General features: G+C 36.6%; 3 protein-coding genes across 5 annotated transcripts; 1 reads left to right on the forward strand and 2 right to left on the reverse strand.

Moving 5' to 3' along the window:
- Positions 1-2,530: 2,530 nt before the first annotated feature.
- Positions 2,531-10,914, reverse strand: LOC128012205 (spermidine synthase). 2 transcript variants are annotated; one of them, XM_052595297.1, is made up of 8 exons: positions 10,643-10,914; positions 9,743-9,863; positions 9,554-9,646; positions 4,853-5,006; positions 4,646-4,729; positions 4,404-4,549; positions 3,697-3,819; positions 2,531-3,544 (listed from the first exon to the last, which is right to left on the reverse strand). In XM_052595297.1, exons 1-8 carry the CDS (start codon positions 10,771-10,773, stop codon positions 3,479-3,481), a joined length of 918 nt encoding a protein of 305 aa, XP_052451257.1. In that variant the 5' UTR covers positions 10,774-10,914; the 3' UTR covers positions 2,531-3,478. The 2 variants fall into 2 exon arrangements, with proteins under 2 accessions (XP_052451257.1, XP_052451258.1); XM_052595298.1 differs by having other exon boundaries at positions 2,531-3,612; positions 10,643-10,909.
- Positions 10,915-14,680: 3,766 nt separating this feature from the next.
- On the forward strand, positions 14,681-20,622 carry LOC128012169 (RIB43A-like with coiled-coils protein 1). Of its 2 annotated transcripts, none has more exons than XM_052595233.1 (8): positions 14,681-14,772; positions 14,975-15,176; positions 15,370-15,593; positions 17,861-17,975; positions 18,076-18,194; positions 19,517-19,756; positions 19,846-20,012; positions 20,468-20,622. In XM_052595233.1, exons 2-8 carry the CDS (start codon positions 14,978-14,980, stop codon positions 20,547-20,549), a joined length of 1,146 nt encoding a protein of 381 aa, XP_052451193.1. In that variant the 5' UTR covers positions 14,681-14,772; positions 14,975-14,977; the 3' UTR covers positions 20,550-20,622. The 2 variants fall into 2 exon arrangements, with proteins under 2 accessions (XP_052451193.1, XP_052451194.1); XM_052595234.1 differs by having other exon boundaries at positions 14,694-14,800; positions 20,468-20,613.
- Positions 20,623-20,894: 272 nt separating this feature from the next.
- Positions 20,895-24,196, reverse strand: LOC128012170 (neural cell adhesion molecule L1.2). Its single transcript, XM_052595235.1, has 3 exons — positions 24,040-24,196; positions 23,877-23,949; positions 20,895-23,627 (listed from the first exon to the last, which is right to left on the reverse strand). The coding sequence occupies exons 1-3, from the start codon at positions 24,164-24,166 to the stop codon at positions 23,378-23,380; spliced, it is 450 nt and encodes a 149-aa protein (XP_052451195.1). The 5' UTR covers positions 24,167-24,196; the 3' UTR covers positions 20,895-23,377.
- Positions 24,197-24,327: the final 131 nt, after the last annotated feature.

Below are 24,327 nucleotides of genomic sequence, written 5' to 3' on the forward strand. Positions count from 1 at the left end.
AAACTACAAAAAAGTTGAGCACAGATAAATCATTTATAATTAAAACTGCAATATTCCATAAAAAAAATTTTTTTGTGACTTTAAGTGTTTCAATTAATTTTTTGTGCAGATAGCACTATATTCAAAGTGCTGTGCAGTGTGCATAAGTAGTTTATGTGTGTGTTTAATTAAACCAGACCAGTTGGGCAGTGATAGTAAAACATGTTTTGGTCATGGGCTCCTGTCGTGTTCTCATTCCGGTCAGCTTCTCTGGCACCCACACACCTCTTTGGATATGCACACACACACCCCGACTGAGTTCATGTAGCTAGGAGCCCTAATAGTCAAGCTTTAGCCCATTTTTCACAGCAGACAGATACGGACAGACTTCAGGGCCCCGGGCTCTGTAGAGATTAACACAGCGTTGAGATGAGCTGCCCCCAGCCGAATCATGATAAAGTGCGTTTGAAGAATTCATGCCAATTGACCAGTGGCAAACACATCTAACGTTCACTTCCCAAACCGACGTCAAACATATCTGGCGTCAGAGTAAAATGCAAAACCACATTCTCCTGTTGTCTCAGCAGGAGTTTTGATGACTTCATATCAGGGTAACTAAAGATTTTGCTACTTGAACTAAAATAAACGTGAATAAATAAATACAAACTGTGATCTATAACTGAGTTCCATTAATCCATTATATTACACATTTTAGGTAATATAATCAGACTACTTTTGGATTACTTAGATTAGATTATTTTTGACCCAACTTGTTTATCACACTGATTTAAACAGGATAATCTTGTACCTTATAGATACAAAAGTACAGAGAGAAAGTAGCCTAAATATATTCCATTCATTATTAGTAACATGCATTAAACATTACATTACAAAAGAGGTTACCCAAACTTGGGTTTGTGAAGGAACGGCAGGGGGTTTGGGAGTTTAATGATAATAATTTAATAAATAATAAATATGTATTTTTTTATAATTTTTTAATTACAATTAAAACAAATATATATATAATTTGTTTACCTTCATGTCATTTGTAGGTTATTTTAGAACGAAACCTAAAAGATGAAAATGAGGAATTAGGCAGAATTATTAAATGACGTGATTAATATGTAATCACGTAATCAATTAACTGTAGTCTGATTACAGGTAGCCTATTTTAAAATGCAATCTAATGATTAGATATTTAGCAATTAGATATTATAAAAACGAAAACGAAAATAACCTGACTAAAAGCTATGTACATAAAAACAATCCAATAAAAATGACCAAAACAACACTTACAAGTGTAACTAAAATCTTATATATATATATATATCTATATATATATATAGACACACACACACACACAGTACAGACCAAAAGTGTCATTCAAAGAGTTTTCTTTATTTTCATGACTATGAAAATTGTAGAGTCACACTGAAGGCATCAAGGGCTATTTGACCAAGAAGGAGAGTGATGGGGTGCTGCGCCAGATGACCTGGCCTCCACAGTCACCGGACCTGAACCCAATCCAGATGGTTTAGGGGTGAGCTGGACCGCAGACAGAAGGCAAAAGGGCCAACAAGTGCTAAGCATCTCTCGGGGGACTCCTTCAAGACTGTTGGAAGACCATTTCAGGTGACTACCTCTTGAAGCTCATCAAGAGAATGCCAAGAGTTTGCAAAGCAGTAATCAAAGCAAAAGGTGCCTACTTTGAAGAAACTACAATATAACATATTTTCAGTTTTTTCACACTTTTTTTGTTATGTAAATAATTCCATTGTTAATTCCACTTGTGTTAATTCATAGTTTTGATGCCTTCAGTGTGAATCTACAATTTTCATAGTCATGAAAATAAAGAAACTCTTTGAATGAGGTTTGTCCAAACTTTTGGTCTGTACTATATATATATATATATATATATATATATATATATATATATATATATATATCAAAAATAGATAAAACTAAAATAGTATCTCAATGATACTGACACTGCTTCATGTACATTATTAATTTATGAGAAACGCTAATAATCAGGCTGGTCCAATAAATGACTAGTCTGCCAAAATATAGTGACAACGGAAAAACAGTTTTGTGATGTTAGCATGTGCAATAATTAATAAACACTAACGTAAAGTATCTCCACTTATCTAAAGTATATATAGTCGACATAACTTGCAATTTTTATACTTATTTTAACGGAAAGGCGAATGTAAACGGTGAAGGCTCAAAAGAATCGGAGCAACTATTCTTGTTTATAAACGGTTACTCTATAACCGAAGCAACATTGAAATGGAGATTTTTGCTACATTTACAATACAACAAACATATAAAGAGCAATGTTGATAGCACAGATATTTACCTCTAAAGTGACTCCTGAGTCCTGATACTCTTCGCAAACAAATCCCACACATCATTGCAGTCAAATAATGCCAGGATGTTTGTTTTAGTAACAATGGCGCCCTCCAGTGCATACAACGGCACTTTACCATCAAACATTGCATTTCACGTAGCCATAATTTGACAGCGGATTAAAAAAATCGTGGTTTCATAATTTGTATTTCAAAACAATTTATGAAATAAGTAAAGTTAAATGTACATCATGAACATTAAATGGTAAAAGGACAAATAAACCCTCTTACATACAGTTAAACTTGACAGAGTACAAAATAGTTTGCCCTATGCAGCTATCCTTAAAAGATCTTTAGCTAACCATCAAATACACTTATTTTGTCATAAAGTATACCTCCATGATTATATTCAATATTAAGACAATGTCTCAATGTTTGAGACTTCCGGTAATTCTAATGTTAAAAGACACCGCAAAATCGTTCCATCATACAGAGTCCATTGACCATAAGCATACGTTTGAAATACACTATAGCATATCACTCAAAAAGGCTGCATACCAAACACTATTTGCTCTACAAAAAAAAAAAAAAAAAAAAAAATTATAATAATAATAATAATTCACATGTAATCAGACTTGTTCAGGAGAGCCACAGCACACAAGTCACCTACAAAGAGCCCATGTGCCACCTTAACAGAGGAGGAAGGAAAACACAACCCATTTAAATGTTAGATCATCTTAACCGCGAAAATAGCTTCTAGTTTTGCTAGTTACGTTAAGCATCTTCTGTACACACTTCGGAGTAGTAGTCTTAGAAATTATAGCAATACTAAATCGGTTTAGGTTTGACAGTAGTGTACTGATGATAAAGTGATCCGTAATATGAAACCTTAATACAGCATGATGAGAAAATCTACTGTTATACTGACCTCAAGTCTTTGAAAGGGTTTATACAGAGGATATGCAGTTCATTTAAAACACCTGCATGCTTATTTAAATCATGGAAAATAAGACAGTTGTAGTGGAACGTTGCACTCTTTTTCTTTTTTTCATACTCAACACAAGTAAGAGAAAGACTGGAATCTGTCACAGAACATGCCGGACTGGACAGATAAACAGAATTTCCCCACAGAAGGCATTTGCACTTGTCCATTAGCAGTCCATTGATAGAGAGGGATGCGGTGTTGGAGTTACTGCAGCTGTGGTCAGGGTTTTGTTCTGCTTTCACAGAAGGCAGCGTGTTGACAAGATGGCACCCATGAAGCCATTTAGGCTTCACTTAGTACCTGTGTAAACAGTAGGTAAACGGTTCAATCCCTATAAATGCAAAGTAAAGAGCACAAAATAGAAAACAATAGGCTGCGTCTCACCTTTCTGGCAAATTCTGGGAGGATGAACGCCGCGCGGTGGATGTCAGGATTGTAATATTTCAGGTTCATGCTCTCGATCTCATCTCTTGGCAGTTCTCGTACTGGCTCACGGAAATTTATTTTCTGCAATAAAAAAAAATTTATTTACTGATGATAAAATTATTTGCATTAATCAATATTATTTTAGAAATAGACTTTCGTTCAAAAGTTTGGAGTTGGTACATTTTTTTAAAAGAGGTCTCTTTTGTTTGATCTTTGTTAGATCTTATTTTTTGTTTGATCAAAAATACATGTAAAATAACTTTCTATTTCATATACTGCAAGGTCATTTATTCCTGTGACGGCAAATCTGTAATTGAAGCAGCCATTACTCCTGTCTTTAGTGTCACATGGAACTTCAGAAATCCTTTTGCTCACAGAAACATTATAGTCAACGTTAAAACCAGTTGTTCTGCTTAATATATTTTTTAAGAAACTGTGACACCTTTTTTTTCTTTTGCAATATTATAATTGTCTTCATGGTGATCAATTTGGCATTCTTGCTGAATAAAAGTATTACATTTTAATTTTAAAAGTATTAAAATAAAAAAAAATCTTGATTACAAACTTTTGAACTGTAGTGTATAAACAACGTCTATATATATAAGGAATCATAAATCTATTAAAACAAAAGCAGCTTTATTAAAAGGTAATAAGAAAAACCATACCGAATTTTTACTGCAAAGCATGAAGCCGATTTGTCCACTTGGGTATGTTGGAATGGTGCAGTATGCATAGTCTACTACAGGAAAGAGGGTCTTACAGAAGGTCTGCATTTCTTTGATTAGGTCCAAATGCAACCACTGACACTCTCCTATGAAATTATAAGCAAAAATGACAAACTTGTCAAATGCATATCATTCATATTTTTCATCTTAGAGCTTTTTTGTAGATTTGCAGTTATGTCAACCTTGACAACAGAGAATTCCTCCCTCACAAAGAGCCGTTTTCATGAGCTGATAGTAAGACTCTTTGAACAAGCTTTCAGCCGGACCTGTGACAGGAAGAAATGAGATCGATCTGTAATGAACACCATGTTTTGTCTGAGAGTCAGTGGCTACATCATTATTTACCAATGCAAAGAAGAAACTTCAACGCCACACATTGGGCTGCATACCGACAGGGTCTGAGGAGTCTGTGATGATGACATCAAAGGCATCCTGATTCCTTTTCATAAAATCAAAGCCATCACCTACATGCAGAGTAAGTTTGGGGCTGAAGAAGCCTTTTGCCATTCCAGGGAGGTACTTCTTGGAGACGTTTATTACATCCTGTGGGAAAACAATCCATGAAATTAATCAGCATGTTAAAGCATGAAATAGTTTGAAGAAATGGCAAAACCTTTAAATATGCTACAAAATTAATTTCCAGAGGGAGTTTCTGAAACCTTCATACATGTTTCATACATAAAGTGTTAACTTGACAAGGCTTGACTGACAAATGTTTAAAAAAAGCATTTAAATGGATGAATTTAAAAGGAGAAAGCAGATCAGAGAAAACAAATGAGGAGTCTTAACCTGTTAAATGTCACGTTTTTGAAGATAGACATGAATGTGCATGATACAAACCTAAATTTTTATAATTCATGACTGACAACATTTTGTAACTTGATTTTGATGTGCCATTTACATGGTAATGCAATGTCTGATTTTAAAATGGGTTTTGAAGGATGAATTTTGAGATTTTATGTTTTCAAGTGAAATATAACTTCTGATGATTTCTAAAATGTGATAGAGAAAAAGGCAACGAGGAAGTCTTTTTTTTAAACAAAGGTCAAAGCTCCTTTTGTAATGTAGTTTTCTGAGGGTGCACCCTTGTCATAAATTCATCTATTACTTTTCCTACATAATGTTTAACAAAAAATATTGGTAAAATATATATTTGGGAGTCTTAGACCTTTCCAACGATATATAGTTTGTCGAGATTAGATTAGATTGTAATATAGTATAGTCAACATAGGTGTCCCGTATACGGGACGGGGTGACATTTAACAGGTTAAGAAGGTTTTAAAAACAGAGGTAGATGCTAAACTATTCTCTACATCCTTTGAAACAAGATTCATTCATGTTTAGAAATGACTTAGTCACAAAGGGTTATTTGATAAAACAAAACAAAAAATACAGTAAAAACAGCAATATTGAATTTGAATTAAAAGTAACTGTTTTTCTATATTAATATTTGAAAACGTAATTTATTCCTGTGATTACTCCAGTCTTCAGTGTCACATGATCCTTTCATAAATCAGGGGCCTGTTCTTCGTACGTCGCTAACTCAGTTAGCTGGATTTGAATGTTGACGATTTGGCGTGATCTTGAATCGTTTGGTTCTTCGAAGCTCATCCCGGAGTTGCTGTCATTGCAACAGGTCCGTAAGCTTAAACCTGCTCGGGAGCAGGCTTATTTCATGTAAACAGGATTAGATCGCTTCTTTTTAACCAGAACTGATACTCAAAATATGTTTGCTACCACCGCTACTTTATTACAAGAGTATCGTACTGATCCAGCGACAATAATTTAAAATAATAATCATTAAAATAATTATTTTAAAATAATATAAAAATGCTGTGTAGTCCATAACAGCCTACTATAGACAGCCAGTTTTACTCACTGAAATATTTGTCATAAAATTATTACTTCATAATTGTATTAGAGTCTTACACACATGGTATACAGATAATAGAGTCGTGCATTATTTTGAGTGATGACTGCTATTATAAGAGTGGCTTGATGGAGCGCAGGAGATGCAGATAACATGATATTGACCCTTTAGAAACTTTAATGCGGTCACGTAACAAATCTGTCCAAATATAAAATGAAATTAATAGATAATTTCTACATTGAAATAAAAATTTAAAGACTGCACAACTATTATAAATTGTGAATCTAAATAATTGGGAATCATGAAAAAAATTCTAATACAATAAAAACATGTATCTATTATCTGTTTCATGTATCTATTATAACATTTATGTAGTTTTGTTTGCTTGGCTGTTTCCTTATAAAAGTCCAGAAATTTGGCAAGTTTTTCGTCAGGTGTCATTTTAAATGATATTACATCATTAGATTGCTGTCTTGCCACCAGCCAATCGCTGCACTGCTGATCATGGTTTCGAGTATCGATACATATCCCCTTTTAAGCCAACACAAGAACGCGCAATTATCTCAGATAACTCAATCCAGCGATACTAATCATACACAACAGGTGTGTTCGAAGAACCCAATTAGCCGGATCATGATTAGGACGATGATATTATCTTGGATGTGTCATTTGATCTCGGATGTAATAAGCGACGTACGAAGAACGGGCCCCAGATTAAGATTATTTTTCTGTTTGTGAAAGAATGATGCTAAACGAGGCTGCATTTATCTGATCAAAATTGTTACTATTTAATATTATTACAATTTAAAATAACTTGTTTCCTGTATAATATTATATTGAAAATATTTTTAAACGATTATATTCAAAATATTATACAGGTTAAATATAAGTTATACTTAAAAAAAAAAAAAAATGCATTTTCAGCAGCCATTACTCCAGTCTTCAGTGTCACATGATCTATCATAAATCATTTTTATTATGCTGATTTAGTGCTTGAGAATCTTTTCTTATTATCAGTGTTGAAAACAGTTGTGCTTCTTAAAATGTTTGTGGAAACCGTGACACATTTTTGAATTCTTTGATCAAGGTTTATACAGAGATTCTTAAATTGAATTTACTACCTTTTTACCACCTATTTTACTACCATCACAATTGTTTTACTACCAACACAGCTTCAAACTTTAACTGTAGCATTGTTAAGTGTTAAGTAAAGTGACAAGTAAAGACATGAAATATCTTTCCAAAATTAATTAATAACATATTTAATCACAATTTAATGAGGCAATTATAACTTAATTTCAACACTGGGAGGGAGAGATAGAGAACCAGAGAAAGAGAAAGTCAGGTGAGGTTCTGTAGGTATATGTGAGTGTGCATGTGTGTTAGGACAAGTGAGTGAGCTACATTCAAGTAAGAGGGAACTCTACCATAGAACTTGGATTAATCAAGATATCACAAAAGGCCTTGGTCCATAGGATTTACTCAATATGTCAAAGAGTAACAATTACATAAAAATTTGAAGACAGACTGGACCTTTAGAATGAACAGCTATACAATGTGTAATAATAAAGTGCAATTGTACACTATAATAACAGTATTTCATTAATAAACAAATAACTTCAACACTGGACACAAGCCAAGCACTGTCCAACACACACAGAGAGAGAGAGAGAGAGAGAGAGAGAGAGAAAAGAGAGAAAACATCAAACAGAAAACACAAAGCATATCTTTGAAACCAATTTCGTTTTGTATAAATTTTATCTTAATTTTAATCCATGTTTCATTATTTTGTATAATCACAACCGAAACTCAGCGTATAGGTAGCCTAGGCTACTTGCCTCACAGACCAAAACAAATTAGAAATATCCTATATCTATTATCAACAGAAAGCTTGAAATTTCTACTTTTAAACAGAACCATTCAAAACTAAATAAAAGTAGGCTATAGGCTAATCCGTAAGAAATGCATTTTTCTCCAGTGGGTTCACTACTGCGAAGATCGCGAGTCAGTGTCAACTTCATCTTTGCAGCTGACACAGAAACACTTGTTTATTAATAAACAATTAAAATGTCATAATATTTTTTTTTACAGCGTTTAGCGTTTATATGAACGCATCACCAGTGTCGGGCAAGCTACTTGGAAAATGTACTAGTGAGCTAAGCTACCAGTTACTCTACAATAAATGAAGCTTCACTACACTGAAGCTACCCCCCTGGGAAATGTAGCAAGCTAAGCTACATCAACAGTAGCTTGCTACATCTAAGCTACTTTTAAAATAAAAATTTTATGTTGAACACGTTTTATTACAAGTCAATGCTATCGCAGTGCTCAAAACTGTCAGTCAAACAGATAGGCAGGTGTAATTGTTTAGTTGTAATAGTTTTTTGTGTTCCTTATCAATTTGCCAAAAAAAAAAAGAGCTTCGCTACTGAAAAGCTATTTGATTCAGAAAGCAGTGAAGCTACGACCAAGCAACTGAGAAATGTAGTTAAACTAGTAGCTTCGCTGCTTGTAGCGACGCTACTGCCCAACACTGCGCATCACCACTGCATGAGAGAGCGAGAGAGAGAGAGAGAGAGAGAGAGAGAGAGACACACATGCAAGGTCTCTTCCTCTCTGCCGTGCGCTTGCTACACGGTTTGCTTGCATACTTTTGCTCGCTCACTCGCTCTAGATTCGCAGGAGATTTGAACTAATTTCCAGGCATCATAACATTACACAAGGCAATTGTAATTTTTTTTATTACTATTTTGGTATGATGAACATTCACCCGCCAGTGTGGCGGATAGCCTTTTGAGATTTACTCGCCAAACAGAAAATCTAACCGCACTTGGCGCTTGTTAATTTCGGACCCTGGCTGCGGGCCAATAAAAACTGGACTGTAGTTTGGACACCCATGATATAGACCCAGTTAGATGGGGCTTCGAAAATTTACTACCTCGTCAGATGACGTTTACTACTTTTTACTGGCCTTAATTTGGCATAATATAATTTACTACCTTTTACAACCCCGCATAAACCCTGTTGATGAATAGAAAGTTCATCAACATCTTTCTTGAAATACAAATCTTTTTTTGCATAAAATTAAATGCATTTACTGACATTTTTGATACATTTCATTCTTGTTTAATAAAAATTATTAACTCATTAACTTTAACTAACCTTACTTACCAAAACCTTTTAACTATAAGCATACGTTCAGGTTTAACTGGATACAAACCTCATCAATTTCACACTGAACAACAGACTCCACCAGCGGATGCTTGACAACCTCCCTCAGGACACCGCCGTCTCCTCCACCAATGATGAGAACCTGATGAAAGAAATGGGGAACAACTTAACAAAAACCCAAACAGCTTCAATTTTTCCAAATCACATTTATATGAAGGACAAAAATGATTCCACATACCTTCTTTGGGCAAGGGTGGCTGCAGAGAGGTAGATTGGCTATCATTTCTTGATAAGAAAATTCATCTCGTTCTGTGCATTGGATGACTCCATCCAAAACCAGCACATTTCCATAAGTTTTACTGCAAGAAGAGAAGCAACAATGATCATTTTCATACATTAAGCAATAAAATGTAGAACAAACAAGTGGGGGAAAAGCAAAGATCCATTTGAAGCATTGGACTAAGCATTGCAACCATGCACATGTGATTTGAGATGGCAGCTGACAGCTCTGATCTCTCAGCACATTTTAAAATGGGAAACACCCTACATGTGCAAATACTTCATTTTATTGATTTCCAGGGCATAGATAATGGAAGCAAGTCTAGATTTGCATTTCTCACTGTATGAATGGGTCAATCTATTGTCTTAAGACAGTGTCGAGTGATCACTGAACACCAGAAAAGCATTGTGGTGTTTAAATAGCTGATTAAGCCTTGAAAACGTTGTCAAATAAATGTTGTTTTGGTTTTCTAATGCACCACACAATTATGGGTGGAAATATTAGAGAAATTATTATATATATTTTTTTAATGTTCGGACATGTCAGAATCGGTGCAGTGTGCAGTTTTACATATTATACAAACGCCTAGTACAAAATCAATGCGATCTCACAGTTTCAGTGCCACGCCAGACTTAACGTTACAGTAAAGCAGGCGTTGCAGTTAGCATTCTAGCCGCAGCCACCCCACACATCAAGACACCCATAAGCCAACGTGCTTTCTGAGTGGACACCTCAGAGAAAAGTGAGAAAAACACATTCCTCACCATCCATTGTGACAGATAGCTTCACTTACGCTTGCCAGAAAACACGGCAAGTTAGCCAACATGCTAATTTAAGCCACTTTGCACCACGACTCACCTTTTAAAAACCATTACATCCTGGAAATTCGATTTCTTATGATACAGAACCTCCTCTACTTGAAGACTCATCGCTTGACCAGGCCACAGTGTGCATGTTTCGGTGAACCACCCGTCTTTAATGTTGTCCATTGCCGGGGATTTAAACGAAAGCAGCGGTGGGTTATAGTAGTCTGCTCAAACCGGTCAACAGCGAGGCGTTTCTGGAGATCTTCTTGGGCGCCGATTGACACGTTGGGCGTTCTTTGCACTGCAACCGAACCCAAGAAACAAGAGGCGACCAATGGGAGCTGGCTGGCGTCATCAACATGAGCGAGTTCTGTGCAAGCATGCTTGGTTTTGTACCGCTGAGGATGAGCCCACGTGAAAAAAGAGGTCTAATGTTAGCTTAAAGGGTGTGGGTGAGTGGGAACGCCAGGTGTGCTCTGGTTTGTTTATATATTACCACAAGTTCATTTTTTTTTTTCGTTTAACATTTAAAATGTTGTGGCATTTTCCATTAGTAGGCTACAAAAAAAAGGCTTCCAGCTATTTTACTTTTCTTTTTCAACTAATGTATTTTTCTATATAATAATAATAATTAAAAAAAAATGCTAAGGTAAATCATAATTTTGGCAACATTAAGAGATTAGACTTAAAAATTATGACATAAATTTGATATTGACATACAGGTGCATCTCAATAAAAATAAAAAAAAAGTTCATTTATTTCAGTAATTCAACTCAAATTGTAAAACTCATGTATTAAATAAATTCAATGCACATAGACTGAAGTAGTTTAAGTCTTTGGTTCTTTTAATTGGGATGATTTTGGCTCACATTTAACAAAAACCCAACAATTCACTATCTCAACAAATTAGAATACTTCACAAGACCAATACAAATTATTTTATTTTTTTTGTGAATTGTTGGCCTCCTGGAAAGTATGATAATTTACTGTACATTTACTCAATAATTGGTAGGGGCTCCTTTTGCTTTAATTACTGCCTCAATTCGGCATGGCATACAGTATGGAAGCCCAGGTTTCTTTGACAGTTTGACAGTCAGCTCATCTGCATTTTTTGGTCTCGTTTCTCATTTTCCTCTTGAGTCTTGGCAATACCCCATAGATTCTCTATGGGGTTCAGGTCTGATGAGTTTCCTGGCCAGTCAAGCACACCAACACCATGGTCATTTAACCAACTTTTGGTGCTCTTGGTCACCATCCCACGGTGCCAAATCCTGCTGGAAAATGAAATCAGCATCTTCAGAAAGCTGGTTCAAAAAGAAGGGAGCATGAAGTGCTCAAAAAACACAATGGACCAACACCAGGAGATCACATTGCACCCCAAATCATCACAGACTGTGGAAACATAACAATGGACCTCAAGCAGCTTGGGCTATGAGCTTCTCCACTCTTCCACCAGACTCTAGGACCTTGGTTTCCAAATGAAATTCTTAAATCGATTTTGCTTGACAATCCTCATAAGGCTGTCATTCTCTCGGTTGGTTGTGCATATTTTTCTTCCTCACTTTTTCCTTCCACTCAACTTTCTGTTAACATGCTTGGATAAAGCACTCTGTGAACAGCCAGCTTCTTTGGCAATGAATGTTTGTGGTTTACCCTCCTTGTGAAGGGTGTCAATGATTGTCTTCTGGACAACTGTCAGATCAGCAGTGTTCCCCCATGATTGTGTAGCTTAGTGAACCAAACTGAAAGACCATTTTGAAGGCTCATGAAACCTTTGCAGGTGTTTTGAGTTGATTAGCTGATTGGCATGTAACCATATTATAATTAGTTGAGATTGTGAATTGGTGGGTTTTTGTTAAATGTAAGCCAAAATCATCACAATTAAAAGAACCAAATACTTAAACTACTTCAGTCTGTGTGCATTGGATTTATTTAATATACAAGTTTCACAATTTGAGTTAAATTGCTAATTATTAATCCATGACATTCTAATTTACTGAGATGCACCTAAGTCAAATATGAAATAAGAAGTTGAAATTGAATTTGAAATTATGACGTCAAATTTTGTCTTTTTTTTTTTTCAAAGCATTATTTTTTTTTCTTACGTGGAGGAAAGAGTTCTGTTGGGGGAAAGATGATTTTTGGAAAATGTTGATTCAACCTCAGGAAACCAAACTAAGTTTTATTTTGAGATGGCTTATTTGTTATTCTCTATGGGGTATATTTTTTGAAGGAAAAAACAAAACAGTATACCATGTATATGGAAAGAGCCTTGAGCACATCACATACGTTCTTATTTTCCATTTGAGTACAGTTTACATAACACATTTTCCCATTAGGACAGAGAATTAAAACAAAACAAATATTCCACATTGTACTGAATGAACAAATCAACAAGGCATACTTGACAATAGGCAACTTTTGATGAAGTGCAGTCAAAACATTAACCAAAGGTAAAATCACCGATCTAGACTGTCCAGCTGATTAAATGTGAAAATCTGTTCATTTGTATTTAATATTCACAGAATACAGAATATTAATACTTACACAATCATGCACACTATTTGAAATACAACAGTAGGCATCTTAGAAACATTAATTATTAATTTAAATAAAGAAAAAAATCTATGTAAACATCAATGATTATAATTAAAAGATGCCACTGATCATTTTTTTTTAGCTGTCTACCAATAAATTCAGATTAGTACAATCTAACCATTAGGATTGGAATCAGCAGCTTAATGATGATACAATCTCCTCACTGTGAATTAATGAAACGATTCAATTTATAATATATATTAAAAGTCAACATAATACAAAATACATTATTATTAAAGTTGTCATCTCTAGAGCACAGTGTACAATAATGATATAATGATATGTTGGGATGGGATGAACTCTTGTATGCGTAAACTACTTTTGTTATATTAAGATTTATATGGCCCATTGCTGAAATACAAAACTCAGGGTAAACTCCTATGAATGAGTCAGCTTTTGTGTAGAACTCCTCTCTCAGAGAGATTACAATTGCCTGGAAATTCTGGACTGACTGGTCATGTAGTTGACCACCTGAAAAGCTAAAGCCAAATACATATTGATTTCTTCACAGACATTTTCAACATCTCACTAGTCAGGCTGTTGTCCCCATATGCTTCAAAGCCACCGACATCATTCCAGTCCCGAAGAAGCCGTCTCCATCCTGCTTCGACTACCGTCGAGTTGCACTTACTCCTATCATGAAGTGCTTTGAACAGCTAGTCATGCACCATATCAAGTCTGTGTCACAAGACTGTGGTGGTCATTAGCAACAGAGATGAGACAAACTACAGGAGCGAGGTGAGCTGCCTGGCCGGCAATCTCTCTCTGAACGTGGAGAAGAGGAAGGAGATTGTTGTTGGCCTCAGGAGAGTGCACACTCAGCATGCTCCTCTGACCATCAACGGTGCGACTGTGGACAGAGTGAGCAGCACCAAGTTCCTGGGTTTGCACATCACAGAGGACCTCTACTGGACCGACAACACCGCAGCACTGGCCAAGAAATCACAATAGCATGAACCTTCTCCCCCCACCCCAGATCCCACATCCCCAGGTCCCCATCTCTAATAATAATATGTTTTATTAATATAGCGCCTTTCAAACACCCAAGGACACTTTACATACAGTACAACATATAAAAAGCAGACACAGGTGAAATAATATGCAAGATAAGTTACAAAAGCGTAGAACAGAAAATTAAGGCAAGCAATTAATTAAGAAACATTGTGAATAGGTTAGGTTAGTCGTTTTTTTTTTTTTTTTAGTAAACTGTGACCATGAGTTATAGTTAGCTTATCATAACAATAATATTACAAGTGTTCAGTAGAGTCTAATGGCAGGTTACTATATTTAACAAAAATGAAAACTAAAACCATGAAAGAAACATTTTCATTACACAAAAATGTTACAAAATATATAAAAACTTAAAATTATATTATTTCAGCAAGCATCTTTGTGTCCATAGTAACTTTTTAGCTTATAGCAACCAATTCTCACATAAATTTGCATGAATAATATATGTCTGTGAAACATATTCGATAAGCCGCGTCACAGACCGTGAAGCGGTTACCATGGCAACGCCAAACAAACACAAGAGGAGAGCTGACATGAGACTGCCGTTCGTCGAAACCCAACTGATATTCACCAGTAAGGCTTTAATGTTTCATCTTATTCTGTGTGTAATTATAAATTATAGCAATTTTTTGTTATTAATAGCTACGCAAAAATTAAATAAAAATAATAATAAATAAAATAATAATAATAATAAATCCACCAGCTTCTCATTGGCGGTGATGGATAGTTAGCTGATATTCTGGAAGTTGGTTGATATCAAACTGTGCTTTGACAGAACATGTACAAGGTTGATTTACCCGTGGATGAGTCTGCGCAGCGGGCGGTGGAGCGGCGTCGGGCCGCAGAAGCAGAGCGCAAGAAGCGGATATTCAACAGCAGAGCCCGAGTGATCGGCGTTGACCTGCGCACGCTCCACAAACAGCGGGAGGAGAAACAAGAGCGACTGGAGATGGACAAGCAGCGAGACTTGGCTCATGGTAAGACCACCTCTGCACTCTGCACTACTTCTGTGCTGCAAAACAAGCTACAGCAATGAGTTTATAAACTAATACTTTTAAGCTATATATCACCTGTATTTTGGGTGTTTCTCTTCTTTCCATTTTTTTCCAATAATGGATCAGCAAAAAAATTGGTCTATGATATGCAGAAATTATGTCCTTTGTTGTTCAGATCTGTTGCGCTTGTCCCTGGATGAATCGGCAATGCAACAGAAAAAAGAAGAAGAGGAGCTGCGAAGAGAGTTGGCTCAGAACTTGGCACAATATAGAGCGATACATCAACGAGCTGAAGACAGTCGTGATGCAGATGTCAATTATGTCCGACAGGCGGCGCCAGACGCCAGTATTTCTGTCTCGGACTCTTCATTGGGACCCGCCAGCATGCAAGTGTTTTTGGTAAGCATATTGTGTACAGTGAATGTTTGTTGGGACACAGCAACAGATAAAGTCTCTAACAAATGACATGGACACGAAATGTTAAAATGTATGGTAAACTTTATTTTAAGGTTTCATATTTGTCACAGTATAATAAAAGGGATTGTTAACTAAAAACAAAATTTTGTCATTTTTGTTCCAAACCTGTATGAGTTTTTTTTTATTCTGCTGAAAACAAAGAAAATATTTTGAAGAAAGTGGGTTACCAAACATTGACCCTATTGACCTCCATAGTATAAAAACAAATATATTGGAAGTCGGTGGGTCATCCACTGTTTGGTTAAAAAAATACATTCTTATGTGTTCAATAGAATAAACAAACTCATACAGGTTTGGAACAACTTGAGGGTGAGTAAATGATAACAGAATTTTGGGGGGGAGTGGTGAACAATCCCTTTAAGTCATGAGTAATATTTATGTAATGTACTTATTATAGGTTAAAATTAGGATAAGGGTTTGGTATGTTAGTTGCATGTAATTATGTATATTTTATAATGAAAGTATATTTAAGTATGTCACGTGTAACAAGAACACTATAAAAGAAAGTTTTTGTAACTTTCAGCATTTACTTTAGGTTGTTCAGCATTTTTAGTTCATTTAAATAGTCTTAGTGTGACAAAAAAGTACAAATATGTAATCTCTCAAATACAACAGCCTTAAAAAACGGAATTAAATTTATATATATATATATATATATATATATATATATATATATATATATATATATATATATATATATATTAGTAGACAACGTGTGAAGTAGATCAAAAAAGTTCATCAAAGTTGTCAAGAACACATTTTGGTTTTAGGTTTTAGAACAAAAGGACTAAAAGGTTTTGATTTATTACAAATGTTGACTTTTTTGTTGACCAATACAAAGAAAGGATTTTTAGAAATCTTGGCCAACTGAAAAGAATGAACATGAAAAGTATGAGCATGTACAGCACTCAATACTTAGTTGGGGCTCCTTTTTCCTGAATTACTGCAGAAATGCGGCGTGGCATGGAGTCGATCAGTCTGTGGCACTGCTCAGGTGTTATGAGAGCCCAGGTTGCTCTGATAGTGACCTTCAGCTTTTCTGCATTCTTGGGTCTGGCATATCACATCTTCCTCTACACAATACCCCATAGATTTTCTATGGAGTTAAGGTCAGGCGAGTTTGCTGGCCAATTAAGAACAGGGATACCATGGTCCTTAAAACATGTACTGGTAGCTTTGGCACTGTATGCAGTTTTTGGTAAATGAAATCTGCATCTCCATAAAGTTGGTCAGCAGCAGGAAGCATGAAGTGCTCTAAAACTTCCTGGTGTATGGCTGCGTTGACCTTGGACCTCAGAAAACACAGTTGACCAACACCAGCATTTGACATTGCACCGCAAACCATTACTGAATGTGGAAACTTTACACTGGACCTCAAGCAACGTGAATTGTGTCCCTCTCCTCTCTTCCTCCAGACTCTGTGACCCTGATTTACAAAAATGTTCTTTCATCAGAGAACATAACTTTGTACCACTCAGCAACAGTCCTGTCCTTTTTGTCTTTAGCCCAATTCTTCTGCTGTCTGTTGTTCAAGAGTGTCTTGACGCAAGCAATGCTACAGCTCAAACCCTTGTCTTGCATACGTCTGTGCATAGTGGTTTCTTGAAGCACTGATTCCAGCTGCAGTCCACTCTTTGTGAATCTCCCACACATTTTTGAATGGGTTTTGTTTCACAATCCTCTCAAGGGTGTGGTTATCCCTATTGTTTGTACACTTTTTTCCTTCTCTTCACCTCTCTATTAATGTGCTTGGACACAGAGCTCTGTGAACAGCCAGCCTCTTTTGCAATGACCTTTTGTGTCTTGCCCTCCTTGTGCAAGGTGTCAATGGTCGTCTTTTGGACAACTGTCAAGTCTGCAGTCTTCCCCATGGTTGTGTAGCAGACTGAGAGACCATTTAAAGGCCTTTGCAGGTGTTTTGAGTTAATTAGCTGATTAGAGGGTGGTATCAGGTGTCTTTAATATTGAACCTTTTCACAATATTAAAATTTTCTGAGATACTGAATTTGGGATTAAGTTGTCAGTTATAATCATTAAAATAAACATTTGAAATACATCAGTCTGTGTGTAATGAATGAATATAATATACAAGTTTCACTTTTTGAATGTAATTAGTGGAATAAACTTTTGTCATATTGCAGGATACCACTGTTTATATTCTATGAATATGTTTATTCACACTTGGTCAGGGAGAAGGAATGAATGAAAATGAAAAGAAGAGAGCTCAGATGGAAATGAATGAGAGAAACCTGAGAGCTCAAAAGGAGGAGAGGGAAAAACAAGAAAGAGAACAAAAAAACAGAGGTAAACAGATGACATTATATTCCCTGTAGCCTTGTAATGTTAAAATAGAAGGAACGGTAATGTATTTCACTGTGTATTTCATCTGTGTTTGCGTGTGCAGAGCTGCTAACCGGCAGGGAGTTGGTGGAAAAAGACCTCAGGGCAGTGCAGCTGAATGCTCTGGAGGAGGAGTGCAAAAGAGCAGCCCACATTGCACTCAGTCATTACAATCAAGCTCAGGTATTATCTCACCACAAACTAATCAAGGCAATCATTTGTGTTTATTTTTAATAGGTTATTAAATATTAAATAAATATTGCTCACCCAACAATGAACACAAGGTCATTTTCTCACCCTCAAGATGTTCAAAACAACTTTCATGGAACATGGAAATTAGATTTATTGAAGAATATTCACACTGCTATTTTCTATACTACAATATCAAACACTGTAAAAAGTGGCAACCTGCCATTAGCCGCTTTTCCACTGTCGGGCCAGTGCGAGCCAGGGCTTAAAATGGGCCGGGCGGGGCTAATATCCTAATGCCAAAATAGCGCTGCGTTTCCACAGTCGGGCCTGAAGCTCCGCTGTGCTTCACTAAAACCCACCCTTTACACGCCTCTCAGGAACAATTTCATACAACCCCATCATTTCACCAACAAAGAGAAGTTATCAGAAAACTAATAAGAAATAAGTCACTGGAATTAGTGCGATCACAAAATGAACATGATAAAAGTGGCCGTTTGTTTGCATGCTTTGTGAAATATTTAAATCCAAAAGCATCAATGTTTTACTATAATAAGTGCTACATTGATCATTATGAATTAATTTATCAGTAAACATTCATCATGAATTAATTTATCAGTGAAAATTAGTCACACAGAAATAAAACGTTATGAACATAGTCTGTTATTCAGTCAAGTCTGTTTCTGTTTATTTGAAGTCACAATAGCCTATATATACTGTAGTACATCACATTTAGAAAGAATGATCATTTATATATTTTTATAAAAGCTCCCGAACAAAAACCATTATTATGTTTTGATGACATATGCTACGCGGAGCTAAACTCTCGAGACGAGACTTATGACAGATAAAATATGAATACACGATTGTGATAGAAAATATGAAGCTGACGTCTGATTTCTCCAGCAGTCATATTTAACATGTTTACTATGTTAGTTAATGCCTAGCGTGCATAATCTTTTGCATCGCTTATAAATATTTCTGCCTTGTATGGTGATTATAATTTATAATCCACATCGAATCAAGTAATTTCAAACACTCGCTGCTGACTGAATGTGAGCTTTTGGCTCAACTTATTTTAAAGTCTTTAATGCTGTTGTTATAGCTGTTAGCTTTCTGAAATGATCCGTGGCGCTGACTTTCTCCAGACACTAGCACACCTGCTTTTGGCCCGACAGTGGAAACGCGGCTATTGTCACCCCAAATAGATATTTTTATCCAATATGAGGTTAATATGCACCAACACGGGTTTGAAATGACACGTCCATAGATCTTTGAGATGAAAGGTCAAGGTAACATCTGACCTCCCTTTGCAGGCTGAGGAGAGGATGGCGAGGGAGCAACAAGAGAGACTGAGGAGAGAGGGAGAGGAGCTGGCAGAGATGCAGTACATGGTGACCTCTGACCTTCTGACAGAGCGACCAGAGGCTGCCAAGAGAAAAACCGAATCCTCAGCAGAGGGTCCACGAGTCCTGGCCGACCGCTGGAAGGGCATGACCCCACAGGAGATCAGTGAAATCCACCGAAAGAGAGAGGAACAGCTATTGGAGAAAGAGGTTAAGATCCTGCACTGACGTGCCATTTGAGCAAGCATTTATAGTCATCATAAAAGTAATACTCTTTTATCCCTTTCCGATTTCACCAGAGACTGAGAGAGATGGAGAGGCAGAGAGATGTGGCCTGGGATTACCATCTGACAGAGCAGGCCAGACAGCAGGAGAGAGAGAAGAACAGAGACAAGGAGCTGCAGAGAGAGAGGAGAATTCAGCATGATAAATACAATCAACAGCTGGCACGAGAGCAGCAAGCTCAGTAAGTGGCACATCCATATTTCACTATTGTTAAAAACACACAGCAGCATGCAAGCAGAACGCAGACAACTGGAAAATAAATATAATCAAGAGTAGTAAAAGACCTTAAAAATTATTCATTTTTTGTTATATATTAAACAGGAAACAGTTATGTAAATTTGTAATAATATTGAACCATTTTGTTGTTTTTATTGCACTTTTGATCAAATAAATGCAGCTTTGGTGAGAATAAGAAATTCTTGCCGACCCCTACCTTTTGATAGTAGTGTACGTTACATTACAGAAGTAAAATTCCATGTTCATTTTGACACTAACACCATAAGTGAGAACTTAATAATAGATACATTTCTGTGTATGCAAATTCTAATTTCGTTCATTGTATAGCTGTTGCTGGTAGCTATTAGCAGAGTAATTCTTGAATAACACAGTGAAAACGCAGTGTTTTCTGTTTTTCAGCCAACAATACCTGGACAAGCAGCTGTATACAAACCGTCCCACAGTTCACTACTTCACCCAGTTCGGCACAAGCTCTCGATAAAGCACCGTCCCATTCCATCCTCTTATCTGACCATTCTCCTGCACAACAAATAAAGTGCTACCGGATTTCAACGTGTACGTTTGACATTCAATCAATTGGAATTTTATAACAATCATTGCTGGCAGTTGCCATTATAAAATATTATATACTGATGAATTTTATACAGAATGTTACAGATGTAGATGATCCCGTTGATTTTAAGAAGTATTTACTTACACTGGCTTATGGGTGATGCAGATACAATAACAAAATCCTGTTCATATCTATTTATCGTACCCCACCCTCACTTCCCTTTCAGTCCACGACACCACAGGGGAATGTGACCAATACAGTCCCACAACCTCATTCATCTCGTCCTTCATTTATTTTCACATCATATGCAGTAACAAACAGAACATACAAGAGGAATAAGAGACTATTATGTCAAGCTTATTTATGCATTAAGCCTACAGTTTAAGATGCATTATGAGCTTGAATGCGTACATTTGACAAGTAACAACAGAAACGGCAACGTTTGTCCGCTAGTCACGCTTTAAACATTGCCCTCCCTCCCAGTTTTAGTTGCAGTAGCAGAGGGCAGTATAGTGGATATCCGAGAGTCGATTCACCTCAGAGCTCAAAACACAGTCAAGACACTGACAAAATACACTAGCAGCAGTTCAGTTGAATATTGAGTTAGAATTTGCATCACTTCCCCCTCCTGTAAGAAAATAGACCTCTAAGAGACTTTTGTCCTGAGTGTGTTTGTACAGCTTTTGTGAGGGAGGCTTACACTGATCAGACAATCCCAGAAGGCTGGGAATCACTGCAAAAAGCCTGCCGCAAGACAGTGGTCTCAAAAGATCTGAGTCAGCTTGTTTCTATTGCTCCCTGGAAGTGTGTGTGTGCATGTGTGTGCAGTGGCGCAAATAAAATGATTGCATCCTTTCTTTCACACTGCCTCTGCAGCAATAGATTCTAATCAGATATGCACAATACTGCCATTCTTTAGCACTCGGGAAACTATAAGCGCAATCATGTTTCAGTTAGCTTTTTTCGGTCTCTTCGTTTTTTTCATAACCTGCGACATTTATTTATCAAAGGACTTTTTTCGTAGTTATTTAATACTATGCACTACTTGTCTACCACACTCAAATCACAACTAACAAGTTACTCTAAAGTTAAAAAAGTTACAAAACTCAAATGTAAAAACCTAAAACATAATCAACAGGACAGTTTTCAACATCATAACAAACAAATCTTTTGGGCTATATTTACATTCATCTGGAAATTAAGAGATTTTATAATTTTTTTTCCCTGTGCCCCTCTCTAGAGAAATACCAGATGTGCCATAGATTCTCTCAGTGCTATATTCTGCTATATTTGTTTATCAAACGTCAAATCAAATGAACCAAAAAGCAAAAAAGGGAACAAATGCTATTTGGTATACTGGTATGGAACAATTCCCACCCAAACAAAGCATACATTCTGCGTAATAAGACAAGCCAATACATGATTGCATTGAAGTAACCAAACCTAAACTGTGTGTTTGACGTACTCTCTCACAGCCCTATCTAACTCAATACGACCTCAAATCCACACACCTTACGTGTGTATTCTTATGGCTTTACACCAACAGGACTCCAAGAGAGAATCAGTACAATTTTATACAATGCAGAAAACTAGAATTAAGAACACAGACACATACAGAAGAAGAAATAAACATGAGAGATGGTGGTGAGTATTTTGTCGAAGGCAGGCACAGGAACCGATGGAGATGAAAGAGATTATAATACTGTATTTGGCTAAATTGATAGATGCTTGTATGTACAGCTTCCTATATACGATCTAGCGTCGTAGAGCAATTGCATCTCATGTATTTACACTACAGAAATCTGTAATCATAACTGAGGGGATGTCATTGTCGATATGTATCTTCTATTGATATGTATACTCTACAATATTACAATATCAACACACAGATGACTTAAAGGTACTGTAAGCTAATTTTATGGAATAGAATCTCCATGATTAGATAGTGGCAGATCTGAATGTGACACTGTAGGAGATTCTAAGAAATTTACTGGAAGGAGTAATGGCATTGATCAGTTTGAGTTGATCAAAATGAAACGTATTTCATAACCGTGCTAATCTTTTAAGGGTGCGTGTCTACGTCAGTGGCTAAAATGGAGATATTCCACAATGGCTAACATCGCTTACAACACCTTTAAAACACAACAAATGGATTCTTGTGTAAAAAAATAAAATAAATTAATAATAAAATGGATAAAAAATGGTTCAGGCAAGCCTTCAAAGAATAAAAAAAAATCAACAAATGTTAGAGACGCACAAAACAATAAGCTGATAAAGTTTTGCAACCAGTATAACCAGCTCATGCTGTATATATGCTTGCACAACGCACTTAGTCATGATTTTAAGGCCCTCAGCTTCTCTCTTCTCCCTCACACTCTCCTTCCGCAACGCTTTTTTTTTGACTAACAGGTGAATCTGTCTAAGATTTGAATTGGCGTTCGCCATGGGAGCGAAGCGTCTACTTTATTTGTCACTGGATTAGTCTCTTCTTGTCACATTTATACAACTGTAAACGGCTGTAGCCTATTTCATATCATAAAATGAGCAGTAATATTTGTAAACAACGGGCATGGCAGTCTATTTGTTATATGTCACTCGAATGTGTAAGTGTTGTGTTGGTCCAATTATGTCCAGCAGTGCATCTGGATGGTTTTCTTGGCATCTGTTGTGTGTGTAGGTCTCATAATTGTGGGTTTTGGATTATTTGGTCAGTCATGGGCCAATGTGCATCCACGTTTGGTTTTGGTGTCACCCGGCTAGTCAAGGAGGGCGGCGGAGTTGGGCAAGCCGTGGTGAGAGATGGATGTGGCAGGATTTAGAGGGGAACTTTCCTGAGTCCCGGGATCAGGAACATCTCGGATTCCGCTGCACTGACTGGCCAGCGACTCGTCCATGATGACCTCGGTCTGCATGCTGTTGGCATAGTCATCTAAAGCGTCGTCGGTACATAGCTTACTATCCTCACACAGAGACGGCTGACTGGCCGTCCTCTTCTCCTCGTTATCACTATGGAAAGAAAAATAAATAAATAAAAATCTACAAATGTGCACCAAGCGAGGTGTCAAAAATGACACTCCATGCATGCAAGAGAAACTATTGAGAAATTTATGCATGCAAAGGAACAACGCAACTGCAGAGCATACCTCTCCAGTGATCTGCAAATCATTAGGAAGAGCATTTCAGAGAGAAAGGAAGAGCATAAGAAATAGGGAAAGGAAATTTATGCAATAATCTGTCTAACAAACTTCACCATACCTGTATTCTCCAAAACCCTCATTATTCATTGGCCGAGCTTCAGAATCTATCTGGCCTTCTTCTTTTTCTTTGACTGTAAGAAGAATACAATTCAGGGATATCTGCACATTTGTTAGTACTGTCACGTGACAATAGATTAAAATGATGTGTGTGCTTCTGTTACCTGAGTATTTTCCACCTTTGCTTCGTTTTATGAAACACAGAATAAGCAGTACCAGCAGTAACAGCACAAGGGCGCTGATGAGTCCAATGAACCAGCTCTCAGTCACAAACCCTTTACGCACCATCATGACTTCTGAAGTAGAGGAAGAAAATGATGTATGAATGTCATGACACTTTGTATGATAATAAAGGGGGAAAATATGCAAATGCTGTCGTCATTTATTCGCCTCAAAAATTCTCAAGAACTTGATCAAAAGTGATAGCAAAGACGTTTATATTGTACAAACGA

The sequence above is a fragment of the Carassius gibelio genome, chromosome B23, assembly GCF_023724105.1.
Source record: "Carassius gibelio isolate Cgi1373 ecotype wild population from Czech Republic chromosome B23, carGib1.2-hapl.c, whole genome shotgun sequence".
In the NCBI taxonomy this organism is placed as follows: Eukaryota; Metazoa; Chordata; class Actinopteri; order Cypriniformes; family Cyprinidae; genus Carassius; species Carassius gibelio.

Excerpts from the sequence above, each read along its gene's own strand:
- LOC128012205 (XM_052595297.1), bottom strand. The coding sequence starts at position 10,773 with ATGGACAACATTAAAGACGGGTGGTTCACCGAAACATGCACACTGTGG. Across the intron at positions 9,647-9,742 it reads GCCACCCTTGCCCAAAGAAG|GTTCTCATCATTGGTGGAGG; the intron begins GTATGTGGAATC and ends TTCTTTCATCAG. Across the intron at positions 3,820-4,403 it reads TGCTTTGCAGTAAAAATTCG|AAAATAAATTTCCGTGAGCC; the intron begins GTATGGTTTTTC and ends TTTTTATTGCAG.
- LOC128012169 (XM_052595233.1), top strand. The coding sequence starts at position 14,978 with ATGTACAAGGTTGATTTACCCGTGGATGAGTCTGCGCAGCGGGCGGTG. Across the intron at positions 15,177-15,369 it reads GCAGCGAGACTTGGCTCATG|ATCTGTTGCGCTTGTCCCTG; the intron begins GTAAGACCACCT and ends TTTGTTGTTCAG. Across the intron at positions 18,195-19,516 it reads GTCATTACAATCAAGCTCAG|GCTGAGGAGAGGATGGCGAG; the intron begins GTATTATCTCAC and ends CTCCCTTTGCAG.
- LOC128012170 (XM_052595235.1), bottom strand. The coding sequence starts at position 24,166 with ATGATGGTGCGTAAAGGGTTTGTGACTGAGAGCTGGTTCATTGGACTC. Across the intron at positions 23,950-24,039 it reads CAAAGGTGGAAAATACTCAG|TCAAAGAAAAAGAAGAAGGC; the intron begins GTAACAGAAGCA and ends TTCTTCTTACAG. Across the intron at positions 23,628-23,876 it reads GAGGGTTTTGGAGAATACAG|TGATAACGAGGAGAAGAGGA; the intron begins GTATGGTGAAGT and ends TTCTTTCCATAG.